Below are 27,563 nucleotides of genomic sequence, written 5' to 3'. Positions count from 1 at the left end.
AAACAGCATCATTCTTAATAATTTTTCTCTTATATGAAAAGTGAAAAGGCTATATCTATTTTTAAAAAATGAAAATCTGTTAATAAAAATTGCAGAAAACTCTTACTCCCCCATCCATTATTGGTGAGGAATAGAAATTTTAACGTTTGTGCTTGTTTAAAGTATTTTTTTATGTAATAACTTGAAAGTACACTTTAAAATAAAATCACAAGTATTCTCTCGTATGTGATTCAGTATTGGTAACATTAAAGATATAAAATAACACATAAAATTCAAAATTTATATTTTATTAAAAATCTTTGTTCTTATAATGATGCCAGATTTTTCATAAATTCTAATTCCTAATGAAATCAGGTAAACATTTAGCCACTAACAAATTTAAATATTTAAAGCAGAAAGAATATTTTATAAAAATAATCCTTAGTGTTAATTAAATAATTTAGTCAATAGTAATAAACTTTGAAAAGGGCACATTTCCTTAGAGTCAGTTTATCAGATTTAAAAAGAAATTTCTCTTAAACAGTGAAGGAAATTATAAAAATATCTGATGTGGACACCACGACTTTCTTGTATGGCTTATTAAAAAATAAACATTTTTTGCTACACTTCATTTAAAATTATTTGCTTGAATTTGATTAGATCATTTCAGTTCTGACTTTATGACAAAGCAGAAATACATAAAAACTATGTTCATTAAAAATTAGAAAATCCTTAAACAACAAATACAGTTTCTACGGAAAAACAAGCTTTTGGTGGCTCTCGGCAAAAAGATTGACTTAATTCAGTAGTCTGCTGAGTTTCAAATGTAAATAAATCGTTAGTCTCAGCACTATTAAATTGTTGATAATTCTACAACTATTGCATTTAGATTAACTGAAAGGCATAAAAATCTTAACGGAAACATAAGAACAGCCTAATTCAGTCTCCTTTTTAAAAAGAAAATGAACAATACCAACATGTAGAAATAAAAAACTGAATGTGTAAATATAGTATATATGCTGCCCATTGCAACGAAAAGGGAATGGGCAAAGCTACATATTGTAACCAGTCTCATATACATTCTACATCTACTCGTTTTTGAGTTATGCAACATAAGTGCGTATGCTGTGCCCTAAAAAAAAAGGGGGGGACACTTCCATTTCTCCCGTTCTACTGGGCCGACTGACAAAATTCAAATTGCGTTTTTCATGTCTCGAAAGTGATACTTAGGATATCTATTAGATTTGTATGCAGCACTGTTTTAATATAGGTATTTTGACACAAAATCTGACTTTTTCTTAAACGACATGCCATTTTTTTCTCCATATTTTGATTCTACGATTCAAATTATATGTAAGTATTCAATTTTGGTGCGAAATTTACGGAAAAATAAAAAATCTTGGTGCATTTTTTTCAGTTTGCGCCAAAAATAATTCACTTGCATATTTCTTAATTTATAGCAACCTATTTGACTTTCTTTTTGCTCATTGTAAAACAGCAGAGAAAAAAAAGTCATTGTTCATTATTTCAAATAATTTTGGCAGTGTGTAAATTACACTAGTGTTGAAATTTGGCATATTTGTTACAAGCAATAATAAAACGCGCCAACATGTAAATTCACGTAGATCTTGGGAAATTTTAAATAAAAAAACTTAATTTTTTGCATGTATGCTTAAAAATACATCTACTTTAAGATGATGGTAAAAATTTTATAGGTTATAATTCAAAATTTGTTTCGAAAAATTTATATAAATTAAAAAATATATACATATTTAAAAAAATGGACAAATTTTATTTAGAATGAACCTAAATTTCGAATTTTGGAAGAAGGAATTAAGTAAGTTTAATTAAAAAAAAAAAAAAAGAGATACAGTAGAATTCCAGAAATCCGCAAAGCTTGGGACTAGAGGTTACAAGGATTTTGTGGATTTCAAGACAGAAAAGATAAAGCATAATATTCTGACTAAAAGTGCAAGATGAATAAGGTGTATTAGATACATTTAATTAAATTATTATTACATATATATATATTCCTCGTCATGATAACGCGCATTGAAAGAAATGTTTAATAAAGTAAACAAATAAATATTAAGCTTTTTTTTTTTTTTTTTTAAAATTTTGATACCCTTTAGATCATAATTGCTCTTTATTTCATAAATTACGGTTTCATATTTTTAATTTTATAATTTCTGCATGCCATCTTACCAGATTTAAACTGATGATCTATAATCCAGAATAGTCTAAGTCCCGACAAATCCAGATTAAAGACTTTCGACTGTATAAGATGTCTAAAATGAAGTATAAAAGAAATTAAATAAAAAATAAACACGTTTTCATAGACGATTCAGCGCTGCTTACCTAATGTACTTGTGCTCCTCATAAACATTCTTCTCTGTCTAAAACATAGTGGCAACAGTATTTTCTGCTATTATGAAACACTTATTTCCTCGAATTTCATTAGAGATTTATTTCTCAATTATTTAATTCAGTTCTCACTTTGTGCAAGGCAAAAATAATAATAGCACATATCTTCATAAAACTTTAAAGATATAGAAAAACATAAAACATCAAATTCAGTTAAAAAATTAAAAAAAAAAAATTACAATTAAAATTAAAGTTTCTATGCTAAAGCAAGCAATTCAGCCAGTGGGTAAGAAGACAGATTTTGTGGTGCACAAAACTAAGTTTACTTTTGGTCTCACTCAGCAAAAAGACACTGAAGGTGTAGAAACTGACTTAATTTGATGTGGATGCTATGCTGAGTCGAGTGTATGAGATAATTTAATGATAGTTCCGGAATGGATAAGCATGATTTAATTCACAATAATAAAAGAAGACTTTTTTTGTTGTTGCAAACCTTAGTTCCTCTAGATTGGCAATAAATCCCCTATTTTGCTAAGTTTCAAATGTAAACAAATATGGCTGCCATGGCACAAAAAATTAGGCTTAGCCGCACTTAAACAACTTTTAAACTGTTAATAAGTCAGAAGGTATAACTTAAGAACTGTGAGATAAGAGCAACATAATTCAATCATTATTAAAGCAAAAAATGCACAATTTACAAACATATAAGAATAAAGAAACTGAACTCACTGAGCCGAGTAACAGAGTGGATGTACACATATATTTATATATTTATGGTGCGGCGAATTGCAACTAAAATAAGAGGTACACATCTACATTTTATAGCAGTCCTATATACAAAATTTCAACTTTCTGAGGCTACTCGTTTTTGAGTTATGCAAGATATATACATACGTACATACAGATGCCACGGAAAAAATATCTTCAGAATCCATTTTAAATCAGTTATAATTTTGTGGGGGGGGAGGAAGAGTCTTTTATTTGGTCCTTACGTATATATGTCACCCAAAAATATCATTAAATTGCATTCGATAGCAGTAAAAATGGATATTTTCATTGAAATATGATACCCAAAATTTTTCATGATCACAATACTTCCATTTTACTTCATACAAAGAAGTAAAATTGAAGTAATAACATGAACCTGTGCTCAATAATAGAAAGTTGTCATTAGAATCAAAACATACCTTAAGATAAATATTAATCTTAGTAAGTTTTTCCCTTGTTAATACATAGTTGTTTACGGTTAAATTTGTTAAGAGGTCACCTTTAGGACCAGGAAACAATTATATATTATCTGCAGTTGTAAGAACAGCCTTTTTTCTGTACAAATCAGTAAAATAAAAATAATAAATAATAATACTTATTAAGCATTGAAAAAAATTTATATGAAGGAACAATAGTATAATAAATTTAGCCCTGCAATAAAAAATACCTGAAACTAGTATTTGATTTCTGTACTAAGTTTCCTTCTCCAACCAAAAATATATTAAACCCTTAATAAGATTGGATAAGAATATTTATTGATAATTTTATGTTTGAAATTGATTGTTGTTTTCTGAAGACGGTATGAACTTTTCTATGATATCAAACTCTTCAACACAATTTTATTGTTAGTACTTTTTGAGAAATTTTGCTGTTTTCACACTTGGAAGTTCCACTGTTACCAAGTTTCCTCCTCCAACAAAAACATATTAAACCCCTAATAGGAATTTGGATAAGAATAAGGTGAAGTAGATTTCTTCCCCTACTTGGAAGGCAGTGATGAAGTTACAATTTCTACGGAAAGGAATAGAATATAATTATAGATTGAGAACAAAAATTTGGTGAAAAAGAAAATTGTTTTTCTGATAGAGAATAAATAGTTTTGTTCACATTACATATTTGAATGTGGAGTCAGCATATTAAAATTGGCTATACATTACAAGAAATAGCTAATATACATTATAAGAAAATGAAACAGGAACTAGTTGGGACCAAACATATTTGATTCAATGAGTGACCAATTATTCAAGTATTCTGATAATGAAATTGACTGCATGTATATAACATTTTAAGAAACTTGGTAACAAATTATTTTAAATAAATTTCAATAATTAAAAATCTCAACTGAAAGAATTTAAAAGTGGGTATAATTTTTAAAGAACTCTCTTCTTTCTCTTGCAGCTGTTGAAAAATCTTTTGAGTATAAATTGCAAACTCAAGCTAAATTTCACTCCCACACTGTAATAATCTTAGATTTAACATAAAGTGGTGCATAACCTTGCCAGAATGCACATGATTACGCATGGCCGAGACTGGGAATCGGTAAGGTCAACCTGTCAATGGTGTGGCGCTCCTCCCTTAGGAGTGGGTCATTTACATAGACTCCAACCTTCAGCAAACCTTGTCAGTAGTCAACGCGCGAACGACATTTTTACAACTTTCAAAATGTGCGCGTAGCGTGTGCTGTAATTAACCATTCATTAATTTAAAATTAATAATTAATTGTAATCAGTTTTATTACATTTAAAATCCATATACATATAAAACTGAATAATTAAAAATATACCTTGTAAATTATATGCACATTTAATTAGAAATTTTCTTTTAACTCCTCAAGCATTCACTAATAAAAAGTACTTCAAATCACTACTAATCATAGAAAAAATCAGAAGCTATAAATCATATCTTTATTCTGGATATGATTTCTACAGGGAAATAAAATTTAAATAACCAAGAATGATACATATAAGTATTAAACAAAATACGCATAATTTATGAATGCAAAGATTTATATGTAGCATGCTTAGCAAGCTTAAGTTCTGATTTTGAGAATGTTTTCTTTATAACACAGTTCTTCATTTGCCTGCATATTTATTTTTTCAATCAAAACTGCTTCAAGAGTTTTAAGACCTAAATTTGGTCGAAATTCCGTCTGATTTTTTTTAACAATAGAAAAAATTCTTTCGCAAGCTGCATTTGAATGAGGTATTATTAAGACAGCAAGCATTACAGAAGGCAATACTTTGTATTTAATAAACCCATTCATATTTTTTAATTTGGCAATTTCTCCCCATGCTATATCAATACGCAAATCTACAATTTCTTTCAAATCATCTACTTGATACATGGAAAATTCAATTTCTACTTGATTAAGACATTTTTCATCAATAATGGATGGAAAAGTATTCATCAAGTAAAGAACAGATGAAAATGAGACTTCAGTTCTCAAGTTGATGTCAGCAACTTCAGCATGTTTTAGAAATGGATCACTCAGTGGAAATTTATCAATTATATATGAACATGCAGTTACAAAAAAAGCTCGCACAGAATTGAAAAATGATTTCACTTCACTTTCATTCAACTTGGCATTTTTTAAATATAGTCTTGTTTCCGCACCAATCACTAAATTTTCATTTTCTTTTTGTTTACTATACTTCTGAAATGGAATAGACGTTAGAGTAACATCTTCATTTTCTTTAGAAATTACTGATGGTTTTACGAATCTAACAAATAAATTCATTAAAAGTTCAAAAAGTTCTCTTCTCAATTTATGTATATAAGGAACTTGTTGTTGCAAATTAATATTTACTGTTATAAACAAAGGCAAAGTATTTTTCAAAAATAACAAGTACAATTTGGTGGTTGGTGACTGTAAAATTTTTTTAATGTTTTGCAATCTCTTTCCTTCATTCTCACTGTTATCTGGTTTATCTCCAAAAAAATTTATCACAGCATCCCACTGTTCCAAAATCCTTGTTATAGATTATAAAAGAGACAACCATCTCGTACTGCAATATTTCAAAATTTTATGAGATTTTGCATTCTGTCCCAAAATTTGTTGAGCAACTTTGAAGCTATGCTTCCGTTTCGAACTTTTCTCCAAGTAAAAATATATATCTATTATCAACATTTCAATTTCTGAGCCAATTAATTTTTCAGTAGCTTTTTTTGCAGCTATATGCAAGAGGTGGCACGGACAACCTCGGGTGATTATACTTGGTTGATGCATTTTGATAAATGATGCTACACCTTTAAACTTTCCAATCATATTACTAGCATTATCTGAAGAAAATGATAAGCAATTTTTCCATTCTAAACCTTTGTTTTTAAAGTTTTCATTTATACAATTAAAAATACCTTCTCCTGTATTATTCGTGCATTCTAAAATAGAAATCAATGAAGTAATTATCACTCCCTTTTCTTTACTGTAGTATGTTATAACCAATGGGTACAGTTTGTTATCATTGTTATCATTACTTCCATCAGTACTTAGAGAAAATGATGTACTGCACACTGATTTTATAATATCAGCAACAGTATTTTCTGCAAGCGTTTTCACAATAGCAGCAGTTTTGGTATGACCGCAGCAAAATTTTTTTGCTATGGCAGAATCCAGAAACATTGCTTTGAAAAGCTCTTTGGAATGATTCGAAACAGAAAGCGGTAGATTATGTTCAATTAAAAAATGAACAAAATAGTATTCGGCTTTTATAGGATCTGTTTCATCATCTTTTATTAAGAAATTTGTTATTTCTTTAGATTTTACGGTGCCAAGTTCTATATGCTTTTGAGAAAACACATGCCGTTTACAGTTATCTTTTCCACCATGAGCAACTGAGAAGTCTTTGTTGCATACACTGCAGTGTGCGTGATTCACAGAAATTTCGGACGTTTTAATGCATGGAAATTCTGAAGAATATGAATCTTTAAACTTCTGCTTTGATAATTTCGGCTTCTTCGTTCGAGGAAGCAGCATGATTAAAAATCTTTCACCTGATTCACAGTTCACAAGACACACGCTAAGCTCTCGCCGTAAACTACACAATGCAGCCTAAACACGCATCAGCGAGGAACCTGGGAGACAGACAATTGGGTGGAACTATTGATAAGTCGTTAACGGTTGGAGTTACTGATCTACGATTGGCTAATTCTTCAAAACTAGGAACGCACTCAACACGTGATATATGATAACACGAGTATTCAGCCAATCATCGGATGAATTAGTTGGTTCCGTTTTGCGTACTGGTTCTCCTGCTCTTGTTTCTGTAAAATCCGTAGTTTTTTCCATACTTTTCGTAGCTCGTAGTTTTTCATGAATTTCCGTAGAAACTACGGAGAATCCGTAGTAGTTGGAGTCTATGCATTTAGTATATGACTGACCATTGCCTAGTACATGTGTGGGGAAGACCTTCATTCAAACATATACTCAGTAGACACTCATTGGGTATAGAGGCAGAACAACTAGGAATGCAAAATTGTAAGCAAGCCAATTAGTAGATACATCTGGTTCCAATTGGACAGCACAATGGCAAACACAACTAAAGCTATACTGTGACAGACATTTCCAAACTGTCTGATTTTGATATGATTTTGGCATCATGTTCTCCAATTGATAGTTCAGACTACTTCCTGAGGATTAACTAAAAGAAAGAGTCTTTTTTTGTCATTTGCTGATTATTGCTATTCACTGTGATCTACATGCTATTCCATAGGACATGTTCAAAAATATCAAAATGATTCCCACATCGCCTGAAAAAATACATTCAAGGAGCAAAGCATTTAGAAGACTCTATTTTCAACATTCACCAAATATCCATATGATAAACTGCATTAAATATCTACTATTACTTTACAACCAAGTTACTTCGAGCTATCCTTTTATTGTTATTTAACGTAGGCAGATATAATATGTATCACTATGTATGCTAAAGTGCATTACAAATTTTATGAATTCAGTATAATGTCTTCTGTGTATCTGCAAAATGGTAAAAATACATTTACACAAAATTTACTAATGTATTTTCATAAAATTTTATTACACCGGGTGATTACAAGTAAAAAAAAAATGAAGTTAATACCCAATTTGTTTAAAATCCTATCCTTGTACATAGATTAAGTCAAACTAATATAGTTTTACTACTATATTACAAAGAATGTTATACAATGTCATAAAATTTAAATACACATATCAACACAATGTTTAAAATGATGTACTGCTGTTTCTCCTAGTTGAGATTTCTTGCATCGGAAAATCTGAAAAATACATTGCTTAAAAACTGTTTTATAATTTTTTTACACTCAAACTATAAATCACTAAGAAATTATTAGAATTATGTAAGCCAAATCATTTCAGTTGATTGTAAAATTCAATATTATCATGCAGTTAATTTTCTGCTATTTTTCACTATTTCAACATGATCCTTTTTTTTTTTTTTTTTTTTTTTTTTTTTTTTTTTTTTTTTAACGACTTCAACACCAACCTTAAAATTATATGAAATCCAAAGATGCAGGTTTACTTTAAGCATATCTCTTAAGTCAAAAGATCCTGGAGGGAAAATCCAGAAAATTTTCATATTCCCTTTAGACAATCTATTTTTCCTTCTAAAACTCTAATCCAGAAAATTTTCATATTCCCTTTAGACAATCTACATTTCCTTTCAAAACTCTGCAAGAGTTTCAACTTTCCCTATTTTAAAGCTCAATTAACTATATCTTTAATTTACTAAAAATTTGCTTGCTCTATGAATATGCTATCTTGAATTTACTAAAAATATATTTCATTCAAAATGATCAATATTTAAGTATTTTTTACATGCTGAAGTTCTAGTTATTTTCATGTTAATTTTTGGCAGTCTTATCATTTTGTTCATAGGAATGAATACAAATTTAAACTTGAACTTTTATAATACTGAGCTATTACATGTTTACTGTTACTGTTATTACAAGCTTGCCACTTCTGGTGACTGACAGATATGGTTGTTTTAACAAGGTAGTGTGAAACGTATATAGTTTTACATGAGTCAGGATGACTGCCCCTTAAAAATACATACTAACGTTTGCAAGAAAAAGGGAGTACTTTCTGATTATCTGCACCCCTGGTTTCAACTTTCAGTCGAACTGTCATTTCTGGCTTATTTTTCAGTATATATGTGACAATTTACGTTGCAGAATTCAAAAGTTCCCGGACTGAGTCTATAACGTAAAAATATTTTGCAGTAGTGAGACTACGAGAACGCTTTTGTGTTACTATGTTCTCCCCTTTTCTAAAAGTGGTATATCCCAAATCACATGGTCAAAAGCTCATGGCAACAGCATTTTTTGTAGGCAGGTGCATTTAGTAACCAGCAACAGAAAGAAATGGTGACAGTTGAGCAGAGAATCAATATCAAATTTTGTGTTCGCTTGGGAAAGAGTGCTGCAGAGACTTTCTAAATGTTGAAGCACGCATACGGAAGTGAAACGTTATCAAGAACACAAGCTTTTGAGTGGCATCGTCTTTCAGAGAAGACAGGGAAAATGTTGAAAACAACGAACGAATGCTGTGGCCATCCCGAGACTTTGCGCACCGATGAAAGCATCAGAAAGGTGTCTTTTGTACATGCGAACAGGCAGCAAACAATTTGCCAAACAGCAGAATCAGTTGGGATATCAAAGGCCACATGTCAGTAGATACTGACTAAGGATCTTAACATGTAAGGGTGTATCAACACATCGTTCTTCACATGTTAAACGTAGACCAAAAAGGAATTCGAATGGAAATGGTGGGAGACTTAATCTCGGCTGTTGACAAAGATCCTTCCCTTCCACAATTATTACTGGAGACGAAAAAGGTGTTTTTTTGTATGGCTCGCAAACCAAGAGAGCAACGGCAACATGGAAATCACCACAATCTCAACACAAGCAGAAATTCCACCAAGATCATTCTAAAGGAAATGTCATGCTAGAGGTATTCTTCAATATCTAGGGCATTGTGCATCTGGAATTTATCCCTGGATGACACACTGTGAACAAAGAACTCTACGTCGAAATCCTGCATCATTTGCATGAGGCGATCTGGAAGAAGAGACCAAAAATGTGGGCTGAGCAATCATGGGTGCTATTGCATGACAACACTCCTGCTCACTAAGCTCTACTCGTCAATGATTTCCTTGTGAAAATTAAAACAACTGTTTTGCCACATTCTCCTTATTCCCCTGATCTCGCATCCTGAGATTTCTTCCTATTTCCTGAACTTGGATCGTCGATTTCAATTTTCAGATGAAGTTAAATGTGCATCGCAGGCTGACATGGTCAAAAATGGATTCCAGACATGCTCCAATGAACTTTACAGGCGCTGGCAAAAGTGTGTTGTTGAACAAGGGTCTTATTTCGAAGGAGGATGTGTTTCTGCAATTTAATTTATAATATTTTTTATGTTATAGACTCAGTCCAAGAACTTTTGAATTCTACCTTGCATAATCCATGAATATGCATACTACTTATGTGTTTCAGTACATGTAGATTTTACATGTTTAATATTTAGCAGTCATTTTGATAACCCAGCTGTAAAAATGCAAATATTGATTACACAGATTTTTGTTTATTTTTCCCTATAAAATTTCTTGTTTTTTTTATAAAATGCTTTTATTATTATTATTTATGAATAGAAAACACTTATGAGCTATACTATAGTCAAACAAATGTTTTTTGCCAATTCACAATGTCGCTGATGAACTAGAGATTTTTCATGAAAGTGTGGATAATCAGAAAGTAATGAAAAAAGAATTAGATTTGTTATCCAAATTTATATTTGCTTTTATTTCATTATCTTTAAAGATTTTTATGATATTACTATCATATTACCGTAAGTGAACTCAATGCAAAACTGTTAACCCTTTCCGGCATGTTACCTTTTAAAGTTGGAGTTTTGATTAAAAAAAAAAAAAAAGGTAGGCAGTCTAATTAGGCCTAGAGGAGTACACAAGTAAAATTTTGTGACTTATTTTTTAATTCTGTGGGTGTGCCCAAAGTGGGCATACTGATTGAATAGAGCTTCGAAAAAAGTGCTGAAACGAGCATTGCTATCAGTGAATTGACCGATGAGATGCGGAGAAACAAAGAATACAGACTCTCATTTGTCCTAGATTATTGGTGAGCCTGGTCTGGGCACACCTAGGGTTCGCCGTTTGATTTTAAGCAAGATTTCAAGGTAAAAATTTAAAACTAATAATAAGTCTTATTTCAAAAAATAAGGAGAATAGCATACAGCCAAAAAAATAACATAGAAATTTCTTTTCAAACTATTCCTTTTATACCCTAAAAAAAAATCTAGAAGATTTCTTTGAAAAATGAGGGTCTTAAAAAACTAAACATGACTAAAATATATGGACTGGTTTGTGTTGAGCTGCCATCTACTATAAATAAAGGAGGTTCAGAGTAACCAATAAATAATTTTTCATTCATTTTTTCTGTGCATACAGAAGGAAATTTTTAGGTGTGTCCAAATTGGACACACTGTGCCGCAAAGGGTTAATTTAATATAAGTCCAACAATTACAAAAAGGAAAATGTTACAATACACCTCACTGTAGTTATCTCTGAAACTTACATCTAGTTGTACTTTATTAACATATAAGCATTTTATTCGTTTTATGTGTAATTTGCATGTAACTATTTCATTTATTTAATATGTTAATGACACAAATTTTTAAACAATGGAAATATTTATTCATTAATTTTAGGAGACATTTCTACATTATTTTTTAAAAAGTAGTAAAATCAATTATTAATGAGTGTTTAAATTTTTCCTTTATTGAAAGAAATTATTCTTCAAGGGAAATATTTAGTTGCTGCTGACGACTACTGGACATATAACACAGCTTCAACTAATATTGTTAAATTAGGAAACATCCCCCCCCTTGTAGCAATTTTAATTTAGAAAACTTTATTCTCCCTCCTCTCCAAATGATTTTTTTTTTATCTTTTCTTTGTGCTTCTAAAATAAGAATTCTTATAAATAAGACAATAAGAGACTTCTCTTTAGACTCTTTAACTAAATACTTCTTCTAGTACCTAGTTAAAGAAAACACTTCTAACACCCTATCAACAGTTGTTAAGACTGCACTTCTATCAAGTATAATTCAGCAGCATAAAAATACCAGTCTCATTGATTTTTTGGCAAAATATCACATCTGGAAATAACGAATTGCTACTGTTTTCATTCTTGGCACATCTAGTATAAATTATGCAAAACTTCTAATTGATTGTTTGTAACATCATGCTTATCCATTACTAGCAACAAATCATACTGTTTGGTGACAATTTATATATGTTAATAATATTGCAAGCTCCATAATGCCATTACAAATTTCTCATTTAATAAATTTTTTAGACACTTTTTTCCTAGAATTCTTAAATATTCCAGTTAGCTTAATGCCAGATTATCAGCCTTTTACTGTACATATGTTCATTACAACATATGCATCTGTTTATATTTGCTTAAAAGTGGAATACAGTATGCTCTTTTAAAAAATAATAAACGCACAGATTGTATTATGCAAACTGCATAAAAATTAATGTGAGATGGCCAAATGTTGCCAGGTGAATTTTCTAGAGGAAAAGAATTGTAATGAAGATATCTGCTTACTGTATAAGGTATTTCTCCCGATTCGTTCTTCCTGGTAAGGCGTGGTTCTGCACGCAGGGCCGGTATTCTAGAGGTCCGTGGTTCGAGTCCCGGCGAAGGCATTGCTAATTTTTCATCTTGCCTGCTTCCAAAAAATCCTAAGGTATCTACAATTGTAGGTAGTTTGATGTTGTGGTAAAAAAGGATGAAAAATAAAATATACATCAACATTCCCTTAACTGCTAAAAGTTAAGAGAAAAAAAAAATCACGCCTTTATTGTGAAGGATAAAACAGCTTTTAAGGCTGCTTGTGAGACAAGAAAGCATATTCAAGAGTTGGATCATTACCAATGTATAGGTGGCAGATCTGTACCTAGGGTTTTCAGCTCCCCATACCAACTGAAGACTTTGCATCCCTTTCTGTATGCCAAGAATGAAAAACATTTCATTTTAAAATTTCTTAACATCAATTTGGCACCTTCGGGATGCTGCGCCTGGAAATATGTGTCCCCCACTTGCCCCCCTAGCTATGCCACTGATAGATGTGTTCCAGCTAATACTTAAGTAATTGTAAAACTGGTGCACAAATTTATAAATTTAATATTAATATATTCATGGACACTTTTATTGAAGAATTCTTCTACCCTTTAAAGCTTATTAATTGTCATATGTAATAATTGGTAGCATATGTTGCTTTTTTTTTTTCTCAATGCATCAAAGCTGCACAGTACATAGTGCTGTATCCCCTATACATAGACTGGCATATGCCACCCTATCTGTGAATGTGTTAAATAATTTACTGAAGATGTTCAATACATGAAAATGAGGAAAGCAACATTATCTGATGTCAATTTTTCCAATATTCAAACCTGAAATTAATGTTGAATATCTTCAAAGTAGCATTTAAAGTGCAGTTGAATATCTTCAACATATCAATTATCTTAATTAAATTAATTTAGTAAATTCTATAAAATACATATTAATTGCATTAATAAATTCAAATTCACAACAAACCTTCATTTAAAAAGCCAGATTTATGAAACTGATGTCACTGCTTCCCAATGATCTGCAGACACTGTTTCTTCACGACACTGAGCTCTAAATTAAAGAAAAGCATAATTTAGTGGAGTACTGCACAAGTCATTTCAAAATCTGATGAAAGCAGTTTTGGTGTTATCTGATTGCAGCAATAAATTTCAAAAGAGTATTTTCCAGATAAATAATGTATAATTTCCATTTTCAGAACTACACTTACCATTTTTATCAGAATTTGATTAATGCTTCTGTAATGAAAAAGTGTATGTGAGTTGGGTATAATGTTACTGATATACTTCCTTTTCCAATAAATCAGATATTCTCCATACTTTGAATTAAACTGGCCTAATTTGGCAGCTGTTATGTTATTTTCACAAATGCAGTAAAAGCTCGAGTATCCACCAAGTACAGGAAATGTCAAATTCTGGATTCATGAAAATTACCGATAGTTGAGTGTAAAAAGAAAAAAAAAAAAAAAAAGAAAGAAAGAAAATTCCACATTATAAAAAAACCTGAATGGGAAAAAATTCTGCTTTAAAAGTATGAAAACAGTGATCAAATTTGCTACCAATTTGAATATCAAAGCCTATACATTATTTAAAATTATGTAAGATTTTTGAGGTGAGAGATGCATTTCTGTCATAAAAGCCAATATATTTCTATTATGAAATCCCGTCGAACATGAAAGTTGATGGGGATGTCGCCAATCTTTCTGGTAGAAATTTAAATGAACAGATTTTTCTTTATTTAGTTTGATAATAAAGCAATACAGATACAAGTATAGCATATAAAACACTCACACTGCTCTTTGTAATTTTTCTTGTTATAATATCATCATTTATCGATTTTTAAATTCACATATCATGGCCTTTTTTTAATGCCTGGATCATGTAATGTTGAAAATATTCCATTTCATGCAGTCCAGAATATTAATATTTTTTTCCAAATATGATGTAAAAATAGAACTCATATCCTTCCTTTTAACTGGCTTGTAGAAAATTAATCAAATTTACATTAAACTGAAACAAACTTCTGAATGATTGTTTGTAACATTATGCTTATCCATTACTAGCAATAAATCATAATGTTTGGTGACAATTTATATATGTTAATAATATTACAAGCTCCATAATGGCAATACAAATTTCTAATTTAATAAATTTTTTTAGACAATTTTTTTCTAGAATTCTTAAATATTCCAGTTAGCTAAATGTCAGATTATCAGCCTTTTACTGTACATATGTTCATAACAACATATGTATCTGTTTATATTTGCTTAAAAGTGGAATACAGTATGCTCTTTTAAAAAAATAATAATGCACAAATTGTATTAAATAATTACACTAATTAAATGTTATATGCTGACTTATAAAATAGGGCATTGATTAATATTTCAACATTCCTCTGAATATATACTAAAATTAGATTGAAAACACAAAGGTTACCTAACTACAATTCTGAACTGGAAGTCTGTAAATTCTGCATGCAAAAAACTGAATGTAGCTTCATGTGTACATTAATTTTGTATTGTATAATTATTACACTCCAAAAACACAGAAAAATTTTGCTTTCACAAGCTTGGTGACTTTTTTTTTTAACTGATACTTCTTGTTCTAAAAAAAAAAAAAAAAAAAAAATTCCTCAGATTCCATGCTCTGCAAAGATGTAATAAATCTAGTTTCTGAAACTAATTCATTGCATTAAACCACAAAATTTTCAGTTAAATAACGGATTTCTCTTGCCTTTTTGCACAATGCAATTATAATCAACCCCTGAGTTACAGGGGGTAAAATTATAAATCCATGGTTACCCTTCTCCCCAAAAAAATAAAGGTTAATATTTTAGATGGTGATGTAGGAGTTATAGCTACAACCAAAACTGTCATTGGAAGATTCACAAATAAAAAGGTGCCAGATAATAGCAGAATACCAGATGCCATAATATGGCGAATGTATAGCAACTCATATTTAACCCTCAGAGCGCCATGACCGGCTTTATCCGGTTATGAGATTTTTTTGTCATTTAGTATATATTTGCTTATAATTTATAATATTTTGCTCTATTACTTTCTTTAATAATATAAATTTCATTTTATGACCACATCTGAAGGAGTAGGGATGACTTGCAGAAACTTAACAATAGTTGACTATTGCAGCACGTATAATTTTCAAGAAAAAGCTGGTGATAGTGCCTCATTTCACAAATTAGAATTTTTAGATATTTTTATTTTTGAAACTGAGATTGATTTTTAAAAATTTAGCACGTTTATCAGGCATAATTAATGTTCTAAATAATTATAAAGTTGTTGCATGCTTTCAGGTCTGGATATTTTTTTAGCTTTTCCTATACTGTAAAGAAATTTGCATCTACTTCTTTTAAAAAAATAATATTTTAAATCTGAACTAATAAAAAAATTCAAACAAACAATTTTCTCTTACAATTTTTAATATTTTTATTGGTGTAAATAACTAAAAAATACTAAAATCCAAAAAAATAGATTTTTGAAAGTTTTTAAAATTCTTAATTGTATTGCATTTTTAAAATTATATCTGAATATTATAGCATAATATTCTACAAAGAAGTTTTATTTCAATAATATTTCATAATACATCATAGTGATAAACACTTTTAACATGTTAATAATTTTTATGCATTTATTCTAATGTTAAAAATTGTATTTAACTATAATACTTAATTGTGCTAGTATTTTATAATGATTATTTTTTTAACTTATTTCTAGTTCTGCATAAGTTTTCTTATTTATTGTGAATTTATTTTATTAACGAAAAGGGGCGGCAGCTCAGAAAAGCAATTAGTTTCGAAATGGCATTTTGCTTTGTTTCACCATAAATGTTCGTTTCACTTTGCAAACTGTTGCCACCAAATATTATCGCCCTATATTGTATTTAAAGAAATTAAATAATGAAGAATCTGCATGAATGCATGCATGTTTCTCTCACACTGTAAAAAAAATAACGATATTTAGAGCCATCAAATTTTGAATAACGTAATCCTCCACCTGAACATGAGCACCTGGACAACCTAATTTCGAATTTGTTTTAATCAATTTCTTATTTTGTAACTTTAACGAAATTTTAATTGACAAACTCAGAGAGTTCAAAGCAAGCAATGGCAACCCTGTACGGAAAATAACATTTTTATCTCCAGTGCGGAAATTCTAAAGATATGCCATTTTCAAGTATTTTTTGATATTGCTCTTGAATTGAATTTTATGTGGTTTATTTGCGAAGAATATGATATTTAATAGATAAAGGTAACACACAAAACATTACAAAAAACGCTCCTTTGGACGAAATATAAATCTGAGTGCTTCCAGAGTTTATCTCTTTTTTTCCTCGTTACACTCAGAAAAGTTTATGCTCCGAATTTTATGAATTACTACAGTAAATAATCACCTTGTAATGTTAATAATTAATGATCATATAATGAAATAAATGATCGTCTTGTTATGTTATAACAATTTGAAAAACTACTGCTTGAAAATGCTCATAAAAATCAAAGAAAATTATCAGATCTTGTTTAATTTTACCTTATTTGTTTCAAAGCATCATGTGCTATAAATATTATTTAATTTTACTTTATTTGTATGCAAAAATAAGTTCATAAGTTTTGCGTTTAGAATTTTTACCGTTTTACTAAAGAAATTTATACAAGAATTATGCTTGAAAAAATGCGCAAAATGCAGTAAAAAATGCTTTTATAAGATATATTAAATCTTATTTGTAAAAACTGTAACCTTCATAATCTCATCACTTATACAACATATCACATAAATAATTAAACGACATATAATAATTAAAAACAGTTACAGAGGCTGTTCGCATATTTTTTAGACGATTTTGGTAAGCGGTAATAAAAAATCGTTTGCTGCAAAAGAAGTAATTGCAATTGTACTATGTTTTTAAAAGTCAAAATTATCGTCTGTGGCTTGAAAGTTTTGATTTTATTCAAAATGGCGAATTTAACAAAGCAGTGGTTCGAAGGCTACATTTATGGCTCTTTCCGAAGAGAAATATGCATACTCCATTATCCAAAAACGATGGAGAGTTATGTAATATCTAAAGCATCGATAGGTAATATCATCAACAAGAAAGAAAAAAAAACATCAAATTGGAGCCTCAAGTGGGACAAAAATTCCAAATAAGTATCCAAATAAAAAACAGACATCTTCGACTATTGCCAAGGTACGCTGTTTAATGTTAAAAGAAAATCCGCCTAGTCAAAGGACAGTTGCAAAATCATTAAAATGCTCGGTGTCCACTGTAAACAAAATGATAAACGTTGATTTAAATCTTAAGAAAGTGAAAAAATGCAATGCCATCGTCTTCTTCTAAAGCATATCGCTCAATGCAGGACACGCTGCAGAATTCTATATGAGAAACACTTATCCAAAGAAAAATGGAAAACAATTGTCACAATAGATGAAGCATGGGTGTATTTAAATGATTGTAACAAAAAAAGAGCCATTTATTATCATAAAAGGGGAGAAAAAAATTTAAGTACATGGTTCAAAGAATCGAAAGAAAGTTTTTCTAAGGGATTCATGATTGTTGCTGGTTTTTCTTATAATGGCAAGTTAAAAATAAAGAGAGTGCAAAAAAAATGTCAAGATTAACTCCAAATACTATCAGGAACATATTTTATTGCCAATTTTTCTGAATGAAATACCATGGCTTTACCCATAGTGCCATCAATCTGTGAGACTCCATCAGGACAAAGCTAGCAGTCACACATCAAAATCCACTGTAAATTTCCTAAAAGAAATGGAACAAAAAACTGGTATCAAGGCCATACCCTTCACTGATATCCCTACTAAATCTCCCGATGTGTCACCTATGGATTTTTGTGCTTTTGGACTTTTAAAAACTGCATTATCCAAACATTGTCCCAAAACCTTAACAGGACTCTGGAAAGCTGTTCCGGAGGAATGGGATAGAATATCTCTTCTGCCACTTCAAAAGGCATTATTATCCTGGAAATTGCAATTTTGAAAGATAGTTCAGAATAAGGAATGTCAAATAGAACATTTAAAACACAAGAATTTTATGTAATTTAGTTTTGTGAATACAATATACATCGTCTAAAAAATGTGTACAGCCTCTGTATGTGATACAAACGCCATAGGTTTTCATGTTAAAGTAAGCCAGATCATCCCTACTCTTTCTTGCAGACATGTGAGTGACACACGCTCCGCCCACTGCGTTAGTCTATCTCTTATAAGGTCCATGATTACAGACCCCAAAACCCGGGCCACACAAAGGGTTAAGAATCATTCTTAACCACAATTCTCGGATTAAGTGACTTCCATTTCTACTGCATTGCATAGATTGTAACATTTATTAATTATCCTTTAACTTACCTGATAACATGTAGTTCCTTTCAATGAAATCTTAAATTAATGGAAATAATTTTGATATTTTCTAAAAATTCAGAAAAAACATGACAAAAAAAATAAAAAAAAGGTATTCCAATAAATGGTTTCCACAAAAGCATTCAAAAGTTGTGAACACACCAATAGACAAAATCTGTTAGAAAAAACACATGCAACAAACTAAGCAGTTATACAGTTTGCCTTCTCCGAATATTATCTTTTTTAAATAAATTCTGTGCTGAAACTTTACACAATCCTAGTATGAACACTTAGGTCTTTATGTAAACATTATTTTAATATTATTAATTTTTTTATGTAATATTAATTTAGGTTATCTCAAAATACCGTATGTTGCCGACCTGAGTGTTTTTAACTCAGGACACCATTCATAATCTGAGATATTTTTTGTTCAGATAATTTGTTCATGAGCATGTTCATCCCGTAGTTGAGTTCATCACGTTGAGGCATTTGTGATCTGAGTTTATTTATTATTAATACTTTATTTATTATGAAATACAAAATACTTCATAAAACAGTAACAGCTGGGAATTCATTATAAATTAGCATAAATTTATTCATTTTGCTTTTTGCTTTATAAAACTCACCTTTCAAACATAGCCTTTAATATTGCACCACTCTCCTTGTAACGATCTTCATTGGCTTTAGCAGCTTGTTTCCATCTGAGAAAATTTGAAAAATTTGAATTTGTAAAATTTAAGAACTGTTATAAAATTTCCAAAAAAAATATAATTTACAAATATATAAAAATTATTTACTTTCGACGCACTGCCTTCCAACGCTGTAGGTGTTTTGCCATCAGTGTTTCTTTTGTTAAATCATTTTGGTCATCCTTATATGAAATATAAAAATGTAATAATTAAAGAGGAAAAATTTTAAATATCTGTTATAGTTACATATTTTTATCAATTTCACTACAATATAATGTAAATTACAATGACATAATCTTTAAAAGGAAGTAAGTTCATTATATACAACTTTTGAATGAAGAGTTTACCAAGTTAGTCAAAAAATTCATTTACCCTCTTCCTCTTCCCCCTTTGAAGCAATGATTAAACTTCAGTGAAATTTACCATAGTAACAATAAGCTTGGAACAACAAAATTGTTTTATATTTTATTTTTGAGATTGAATTGTCATAATATGTTCTGTTATTTCAACTTGTAAATAAATTAATATATTTCTAAATACAAATCGAGTTATAAATTGGAAAACGTTTCACCCATTCCAAAATGGTATTATTCTGTATTAGTGGCATGGTTTATCCGGGCATGATATTTGAAGACAACATCACATTGTAATACTGAACAGTGGCAAGATGGAAGCAAGTTAACAGTCATCAGTTCTTAAAAACAGTAAGATCAATAATTTAGCTTACAATTTTCAACTGCTCAACTTTCGTGCATTGTTTTATATTTAACAACATTTAATAAGTTAAAAGCTTTTTTTGAAAATTAAATGTGCATAACAGTGAAACTCAAATTGTCAAACTCTCTAGAGTTCATTTTTGTGAATCTTTATTTTGGAAAAATAATCCAGAATTATGGTTCATAAAATTAGAATCAAATTTTAATTTACCTGTTATCACATCAGATCACATACAGTTTCACTCAGACACAGCTGAATCAGATGCAAAAGTTTTGACATATATATCTGATACTGTGCAAAATCCTCCAACTAACATGTACAACCAACTGAAACTAAGAATTTTAGACCAATTTTTTTTTTTTTTTTTTTTTTCAATCAGAGAACTCTAAAATGTGTATGCTTTTACAAGAATTCTAGTTAGGAGATAAAAGACCATTGCAACTCTTATTTGAAATGCACAATTTATCAGCCGGGAACTTCAGCGAGGAAGTATTAAAATCCATTTGGCTTCAAAAACTCCCAGTTTCAATTCAAAAGATATTGTAATTAGATGGTTCGGCAAAAACTGAGATATCTGGCTACCCACCTGAAACTGCGACTGTAAGTGGTAATGCACTAACTCTTCAAATCTTAAAAGATAAAATCATGGCATTGAAAGCAACAGTTAGAGTGCACATCTTGCACTAAATTTCAGCGATGTAGTGAAAGTAGAAAGCAAAATTCAAGTAAATCAAGAGGTGAAAATCATTATGTTAAATCGCAAACTCACGGTTTGTGCTGGTATCACAGCCGTTTTGCTCAAAAAGATAAAAAATACATTTCCCCATACAAATGGCAGGAAAACTTTCAGGCATCTCTGTATTAGTGGCAATGGATGATAGTCAAGTGCACTGCCCACTTGTTCATTTTGGATAAAAGTACAGGTTTTCAATTCTTGATTGATAACAGTGCAGCAGTTAGTTGCATTCCTAAAAAATTTACAAAATGTAAGATGCATCAAAATTTGACTTTATATGCTGTCAATAGTTCAAAAATATGCAGTTATGGCACTAAACATTTTGAACTTGATCTTGGTTTAACACAGTAGTTGGCAAACTTATTAGCCAAAGAGCCAAATATGAACATTACAACAATTAAAAAAAAAAAAAATTGGGAGCAACATCTGCTTGTTTAGTAAACTTTTATTACACTAAATAAAACTAAATTTAATACTTAATAAATATTTATTAATGCGAACAATGTGCTTGCATCTCCTTGGAAAGTTTGAGAATGTCAGGTTTGTATGTTGTTTTTAATTTTAGGGATGATTCCAAGTTATCATCAATAAGACGACTTCTCAGTTTACTTTTGATAATGTTCATACTTGAAAAAGATTGTTCGCATATATATGTAGAACCTAAAGGGGAAAGAACGCAAATGCAAGCTTTTTCAGCTGATCGTAAGAGTCAGGAATACTATTCCAAGTGTTGAAAATGATCATGTCTTCCTTCTCCAGGTCATTCAAAGCAGACCACTTGTGTTGTAAACTAAGATCACATTTTTCTTCTCCAATATTTCCAGTTCAACACAAAGACGTTTGAATTTAGAGCGCCATATCTCTTTGTTTATTAAATCCAGCAATTGTATTTCAAAGCTACCAATGTCAATTTCAAAAGGAGAAGATTTCAACTCGATCATCGTAACATTAAGAGGATTTTTGACAAACGCTAAAGATGCTCTGCTGTTTTTAAATTCTTGAAACCTGCTGAGAAATGCTTCCCTCATATTTAAAATTATTGTTTTAAAATGGTGTTTATCAACAGAGGAATTATTTTCTTGGCGATGCTTCACCAGCCTCGGAAAGTGAAACAATGTTTCCCTTTCAAAATCCTGTGCAAAAATGGATAATTTATTTTCGAATGTTATTACTTCTAACATCGAAAAAATTAAGTTTCCTTTCCCTTGTAGTTTACGATTCAGCTGATTTAGATGAGACGTAATGTCTATGATGAAATAAAAGTTTTGGATCCACTGATCGTCTGTTAGTTCTGGATAGTGAACGCCCTTGTCAAGGAGAAATGCTTTAATTTCCGGAAAAAATGGACGCGAAACGTTTAAAAACATTCCCTCTTGATAACCAACGTACCTTGTTATGAAGCAGAAGATCAGCGTACTCACTCTTTGAAATGGAGAGATTATTAAGACGATGATTAAGAGCTTTAGCTAAAATGGAGTAAATAATGGTAATCACTAATTCCATAACTTTACAAATTTCTTCCGCAAATGTTTGTGCACAAAGCGCTTCTTGGTGAATGATACAATGGTAAACAAGTATCTTGTGATTAATTTTTTCTTTCAAAATAGCAACAACCCCTTTTCTTACGCCGTTCATACTTTTGGCCCCATCTATTGAAATCGACACAATTTTATTGAGGGGAATATGATGCTTATCCATAACACTCAATTACAGCATTGGCGATATCTTCTCCACGCATCTGACCTTTGAGTGGCAATAATCCTTAAAAGTTCTTCTTTAGGGCCTGAATGAGACACAAATCTTACAAAAAGTGAAACTTGCGCTGTATCATTTATGTCACAAGACTCGTCAACTGCTATTGATAAAGCCGAAACCAATTTCAGATCTTCGATATGCTGGGTGGTTATATTCGAACACATTTTAATTGTTCTATCTTTAATTGGTTTTGCAGACAACGGTAAATCTTTAATTCTTTTCAGAATATCTGCTTTTTTCTTAAAATTCCAAAATAGCTCTTCGGATGCATTTATAAAACAATTTTTTATGTATTTGTCGTCTATGTACGGTTTTCCTCTCTTAACAATCTCTTGGCTATAAACAAAACTTGCCATATTAATATTGCTGGAAGATTGCATCCAGTTATTAAACACAGAAGTTGACAACTCTTCTGAAGTTCCTCAACTGCTTTCTTCCTTTGCATCACCGGTAGGATATTTAGTGTTAAATGACGCGTGCTTTCTTGTAAAGTGTCTCTCTAAATTTGACTTCTTGTTATGCGCGAATTTCTCCTTACAAATAAGACGTGTCGGAAGTCCATTCAAGTTTTGAATAAACGCAAAATTCTCGGTCCACTCAACTTTAAATTCGAGGTTTTCATCTTCCGTTTTTCTTTGCTTTTTTTTGGTAGCCATGTTAATTGGGGTGCCTATAAAAATATTCCAAATATATTTTTTCTAAAGCCACCAGTACAAAATTATTATCATTATTAAATTGATGAAAATAAAAATTAAAAAAATCTTTTTAAATAATGCAATTTTATTAATATATGTAACTGCACTAAAAAGAAAAAAATAATTTTTTCCATCATCCGAATAACAAAACTTTTAATATGATCGAAAATGGAAGAAAACTTCTAATATTTGGACAAATAGAAGTTATCGAAAAATCGATTACAAATTTTGTACCGGAACCACAAACATACATAGCAGGTGTAATAAAATTGTATAAAAATACCTGTAAGATGTGCAGCTAGATTAAAAAATACAACTTTTTAATAAGACAGGACAACGGCAGACACGGTAGATAAGACAAAACTGTTCACACTGCAACTGTTGCTCTGTGATGCCAATTTGTACCTTCACTACTTAATAAAACGCATGCACATGCATGCCGGTAGCTTGTACATGATTTATGTTTACGTTTACGAAATCTAATAAAATCAAACTTGATGTTCGTTACGTATTTTTACAACAATATAAAATTTTAATTACCTATCTATCTTTTTACACAAACAAAAAATTATACATGTTCTCGATTTATAGAAGAATTTAAATTTATCAAAATAAGATGTAAGTTTTTTCTTACCAAGTTTTTTTAAATGAAAATATTATTGCGCCTTCCATGGATCGCACTTAAGGAGCCAAAGAGCCACATGCAGCTCCAGAGCCGCACTTTGCTGACCACTGGTTTAACAAGACAGTTTTCCTGGCACTTCTTTAATTGTGGATATATAACAACTTATCATTGGTGCAGATTCTTCAAATAAATTTGGAATTTTGGTGGATATGAAAAAACAACATTTCATTGATAGCCTTATCAACCTCTAGTACAGTGCTTTAGGATCTTCTTTGGGACTAACTCTCATTTGTGACAATGTCCCTTATAGACAAATTTTAAACAATTTTCATGAATTATTTAATGTATTAAAAAAAAGTAATAACTCAACATTCGCCCTCAGCCAAACAGGGAAAAATAAATTTCATGCTTACTCTCCCCTCCCCCCCCCTCTGCTAAAAAAAAAAAATCTTCCTAGCAAAGTCTAAAACAGCTTTTAGAGTTACTGCAATGAGCAAAAGAAAGCCGAGATCATGGGTTGTACTGGCAGGTGCCAGCCAGACATCATTTTTTCTAAGCATCCATTTTTCATCATAATACTTCATTATAAAAATCCCACAAGTTTAAAAAAAAATATGCATAACTGAGATTACTGATGTAAAACAACTTACTGAACAAACTGTAAAGACTTCTTCTGGTTGTGGAATGGGTGATGGTATTCGTAAATCCCGACCATTTAAAGGTCTTGGTGGGGGTAGCTGGCGAATTTCTTCAGAGTTGGGGTCTTCTAGAACCTTTAAAAAGAGAAACAAAATTGTTTCAGAAAATGCATTTTCTCTTGATCATTTAGAATAAAATTCAATATAATTTTTGGCATTTGAATTTCATTATGCCGCAGAAAAAAATTATCATCACTAAATGTGATTATAGAAGCACTATCATTTTGTTATCTCTCGTCATCACTCTTTTTACTTAATTTGTAAGGCTTATTTAACATGTGATTTTTATGTTAAATTTAATCTGTACTTTTTTTTCGGTCAGCCTCACCAGGTTGTAAATAAGGTGGGATTGCAGTCCAAACTGGTTTTGGCATTTCTTGGCTTTTGCTAATGTTTATATCTACAGGTTGTGAGTAATTTGGAGCCAGGTTGATAGAAATTAAATGTACTATTTGTATTGTACACATTTATATGTTCGTGTTTCAAGACCCCTCAAAGAGCAGTGAAAAAAGTTCATTAAATTTTTAATTATAGTTATAAATACACTTACAAGTATAATAATTACATTGTAAATTTACTTATAGTTTAATGTGAACTTGCTCTGCATTCACTTATTCACTAGAGTTTTACATTTCAAGTTACTGAGTGAGGACAACAAATCTAAGATAAGAGGATTAAATGGCAGAAAGCAGATGTATAAAATATAAAAAAATGTAGTAAAATTTCAAATACTTGCCTATTAAAATGAAGTATATTAAAATATGGGCTTTACGCTTTATTTTCCTTTGTAAAACAATGTTTTAAAGGTTTTTAATAATTTAATTTGCTTATATATTTGTAACATGATTTTAAAATTATGATGCTAGGAAACCATGTACTGTATTACCTGTTTTATTACTACTGTAAATAATTTTAGATGGTATTAGAATTTGTACATGACTATGAAACTGTAATAAGTCTGTTGTGCTATGCAATAAAATGTTTCAGAATCATTTGAATCATTAAGTTTAAAAAGATTAAATATTTATAATATCTCAATGAAATAAGTCAATACTCATGCTATAAAAAATTCTGTTAAACTTTGGAATATTTAATATTTTAAATTCTTCTCCAACAAAAATCAAGATATTTGCCTTATCAGCTTCATCACAAGTTTCAATCTCGTCGGCAGTCGGTTCCTCCTTTGGTTGTTGACTTGCATTGTACAATGACTGGTTATTGATCCAAGCTCTGCAGATAGGATACAGTGGAGTCTTCTCAGTAAATGGAGTGAGATCAACAGCACGGTCAAATAGTTTCATCACATAAGAATCTTTAACAAAAATAATTCAGAGATAAATGCATTATAATTTGTTAATCAATTTTTTTCTTAAAAAAAGCTCTATAACAAATATCAGTTTTTAATAATTTTTAAGTGGAAATTTTTGATCAATACTTTTAAAGTACTGATTACTTTTCATGCTGAAATAGCATTAGACTAATTAATTCTTTAAAAGCAGAATTCTAATTCATAGTCACATAGCTCTTATACTTTTTAAATCTTTTTTTTTTTCTTCTAATAGCATAAAATTATACACTAACTGACACAGAAAATGGAATATCATTAAGATTTTGCCACAAATTAAAAAAATACAAAGCTCAACAATCTATGCAACTGATTTAAAATTCAAATTGGTCACATGATTAATGAGCGAGATAAAAGTGGAAAATCGGATAAATTACATTTGTCAATCCTAATGGATATATTTTTACTTATCAATTTTTCATGCCAAAATAAATGCTAAGTAGTAAAGATGCCTGAGAGACAATGCCAAAGAAGTTTTTAAGAAACTGCTAATTTAATGAAGGGTTTCATTTTAAATCTAGATACTAGCTGATTGGTCAGTACCATCACATCAACATTTGTTAATTGCGCACAGGATTTAGAGATCATGAATTGAAAATGGGAATGTGAATCATTAGAGGGATACAAGTGCATCTAGATGAATATCAGCATACTTGGGTTGAATGTATGCAGTAGCAGCCTCACAATCCACTACTGTCTATAATCTACATCAGCGGTCGCCAACCAGTGGTCCGTGATAACGTTTTGCTGATCAGAGAAAAATTGGGACATTATTTATAGTTTTATGAAGCTTCAGTTTAAAAAATGACATGTAACAAAACCTATTATAGAATATGGATTATACTTTTTTTGACTAGCACCTTTAGAGAAACTCCTGACTTTTTAGCTACTTTTGCAGGTGTATCTAGCAACATTTGAAAGTGAGATTTGGCATCCATGGATATGCAGCTGTTATCAATATTAGCGAGAACTGGAATTCTCTTTCCTTTTGAATTACAAACATATGCTATTGTAGTTGTTAATAACACAGTTTTTCTCCGTGTCAATAGGCAACTTGATGGATTTTTAAGTGAACCGTCTGCATTCTTGTTTATAATTGCATCACTGGAAGTTTCCATTTTTGTTTCATCTAACTGTTGATCGATGGCGCCATTGCTGAATAAGTGATGATTATTATGTTTGCAAT

General features: G+C 30.4%; 1 protein-coding gene across 1 annotated transcript in view; it reads right to left on the bottom strand.

Annotated features, from left to right (window-relative positions):
• Positions 1-8,123: 8,123 nt before the first annotated feature.
• The window catches only part of mip40 (Myb-interacting protein 40), a 35,124-nt gene continuing 15,684 nt past the window's right edge, over positions 8,124-27,563 (bottom strand). The window contains exons 5-10 of the mRNA XM_035351165.2: positions 26,166-26,344; positions 24,985-25,107; positions 19,915-19,988; positions 19,744-19,818; positions 13,726-13,809; positions 8,124-8,361 (exon numbers count right to left, since the gene is read on the bottom strand). Of these exons, the coding sequence (XP_035207056.1) occupies positions 13,746-13,809; positions 19,744-19,818; positions 19,915-19,988; positions 24,985-25,107; positions 26,166-26,344 (515 nt within the window). The 3' untranslated portion in view covers positions 8,124-8,361; positions 13,726-13,745. The remainder of the gene's footprint in view (positions 8,362-13,725; positions 13,810-19,743; positions 19,819-19,914; positions 19,989-24,984; positions 25,108-26,165; positions 26,345-27,563) is intronic.

The sequence above is a fragment of the Stegodyphus dumicola genome, chromosome 8, assembly GCF_044657685.1.
Source record: "Stegodyphus dumicola isolate Sdum_Otavi_A_Nest chromosome 8, ASM4465768v1".
Classification (NCBI taxonomy): Eukaryota; Metazoa; Arthropoda; class Arachnida; order Araneae; family Eresidae; genus Stegodyphus; species Stegodyphus dumicola.
The sequence above is the reverse complement of the archived record's forward strand: the minus strand, read 5'-3'. Positions and strand labels throughout refer to the sequence as shown.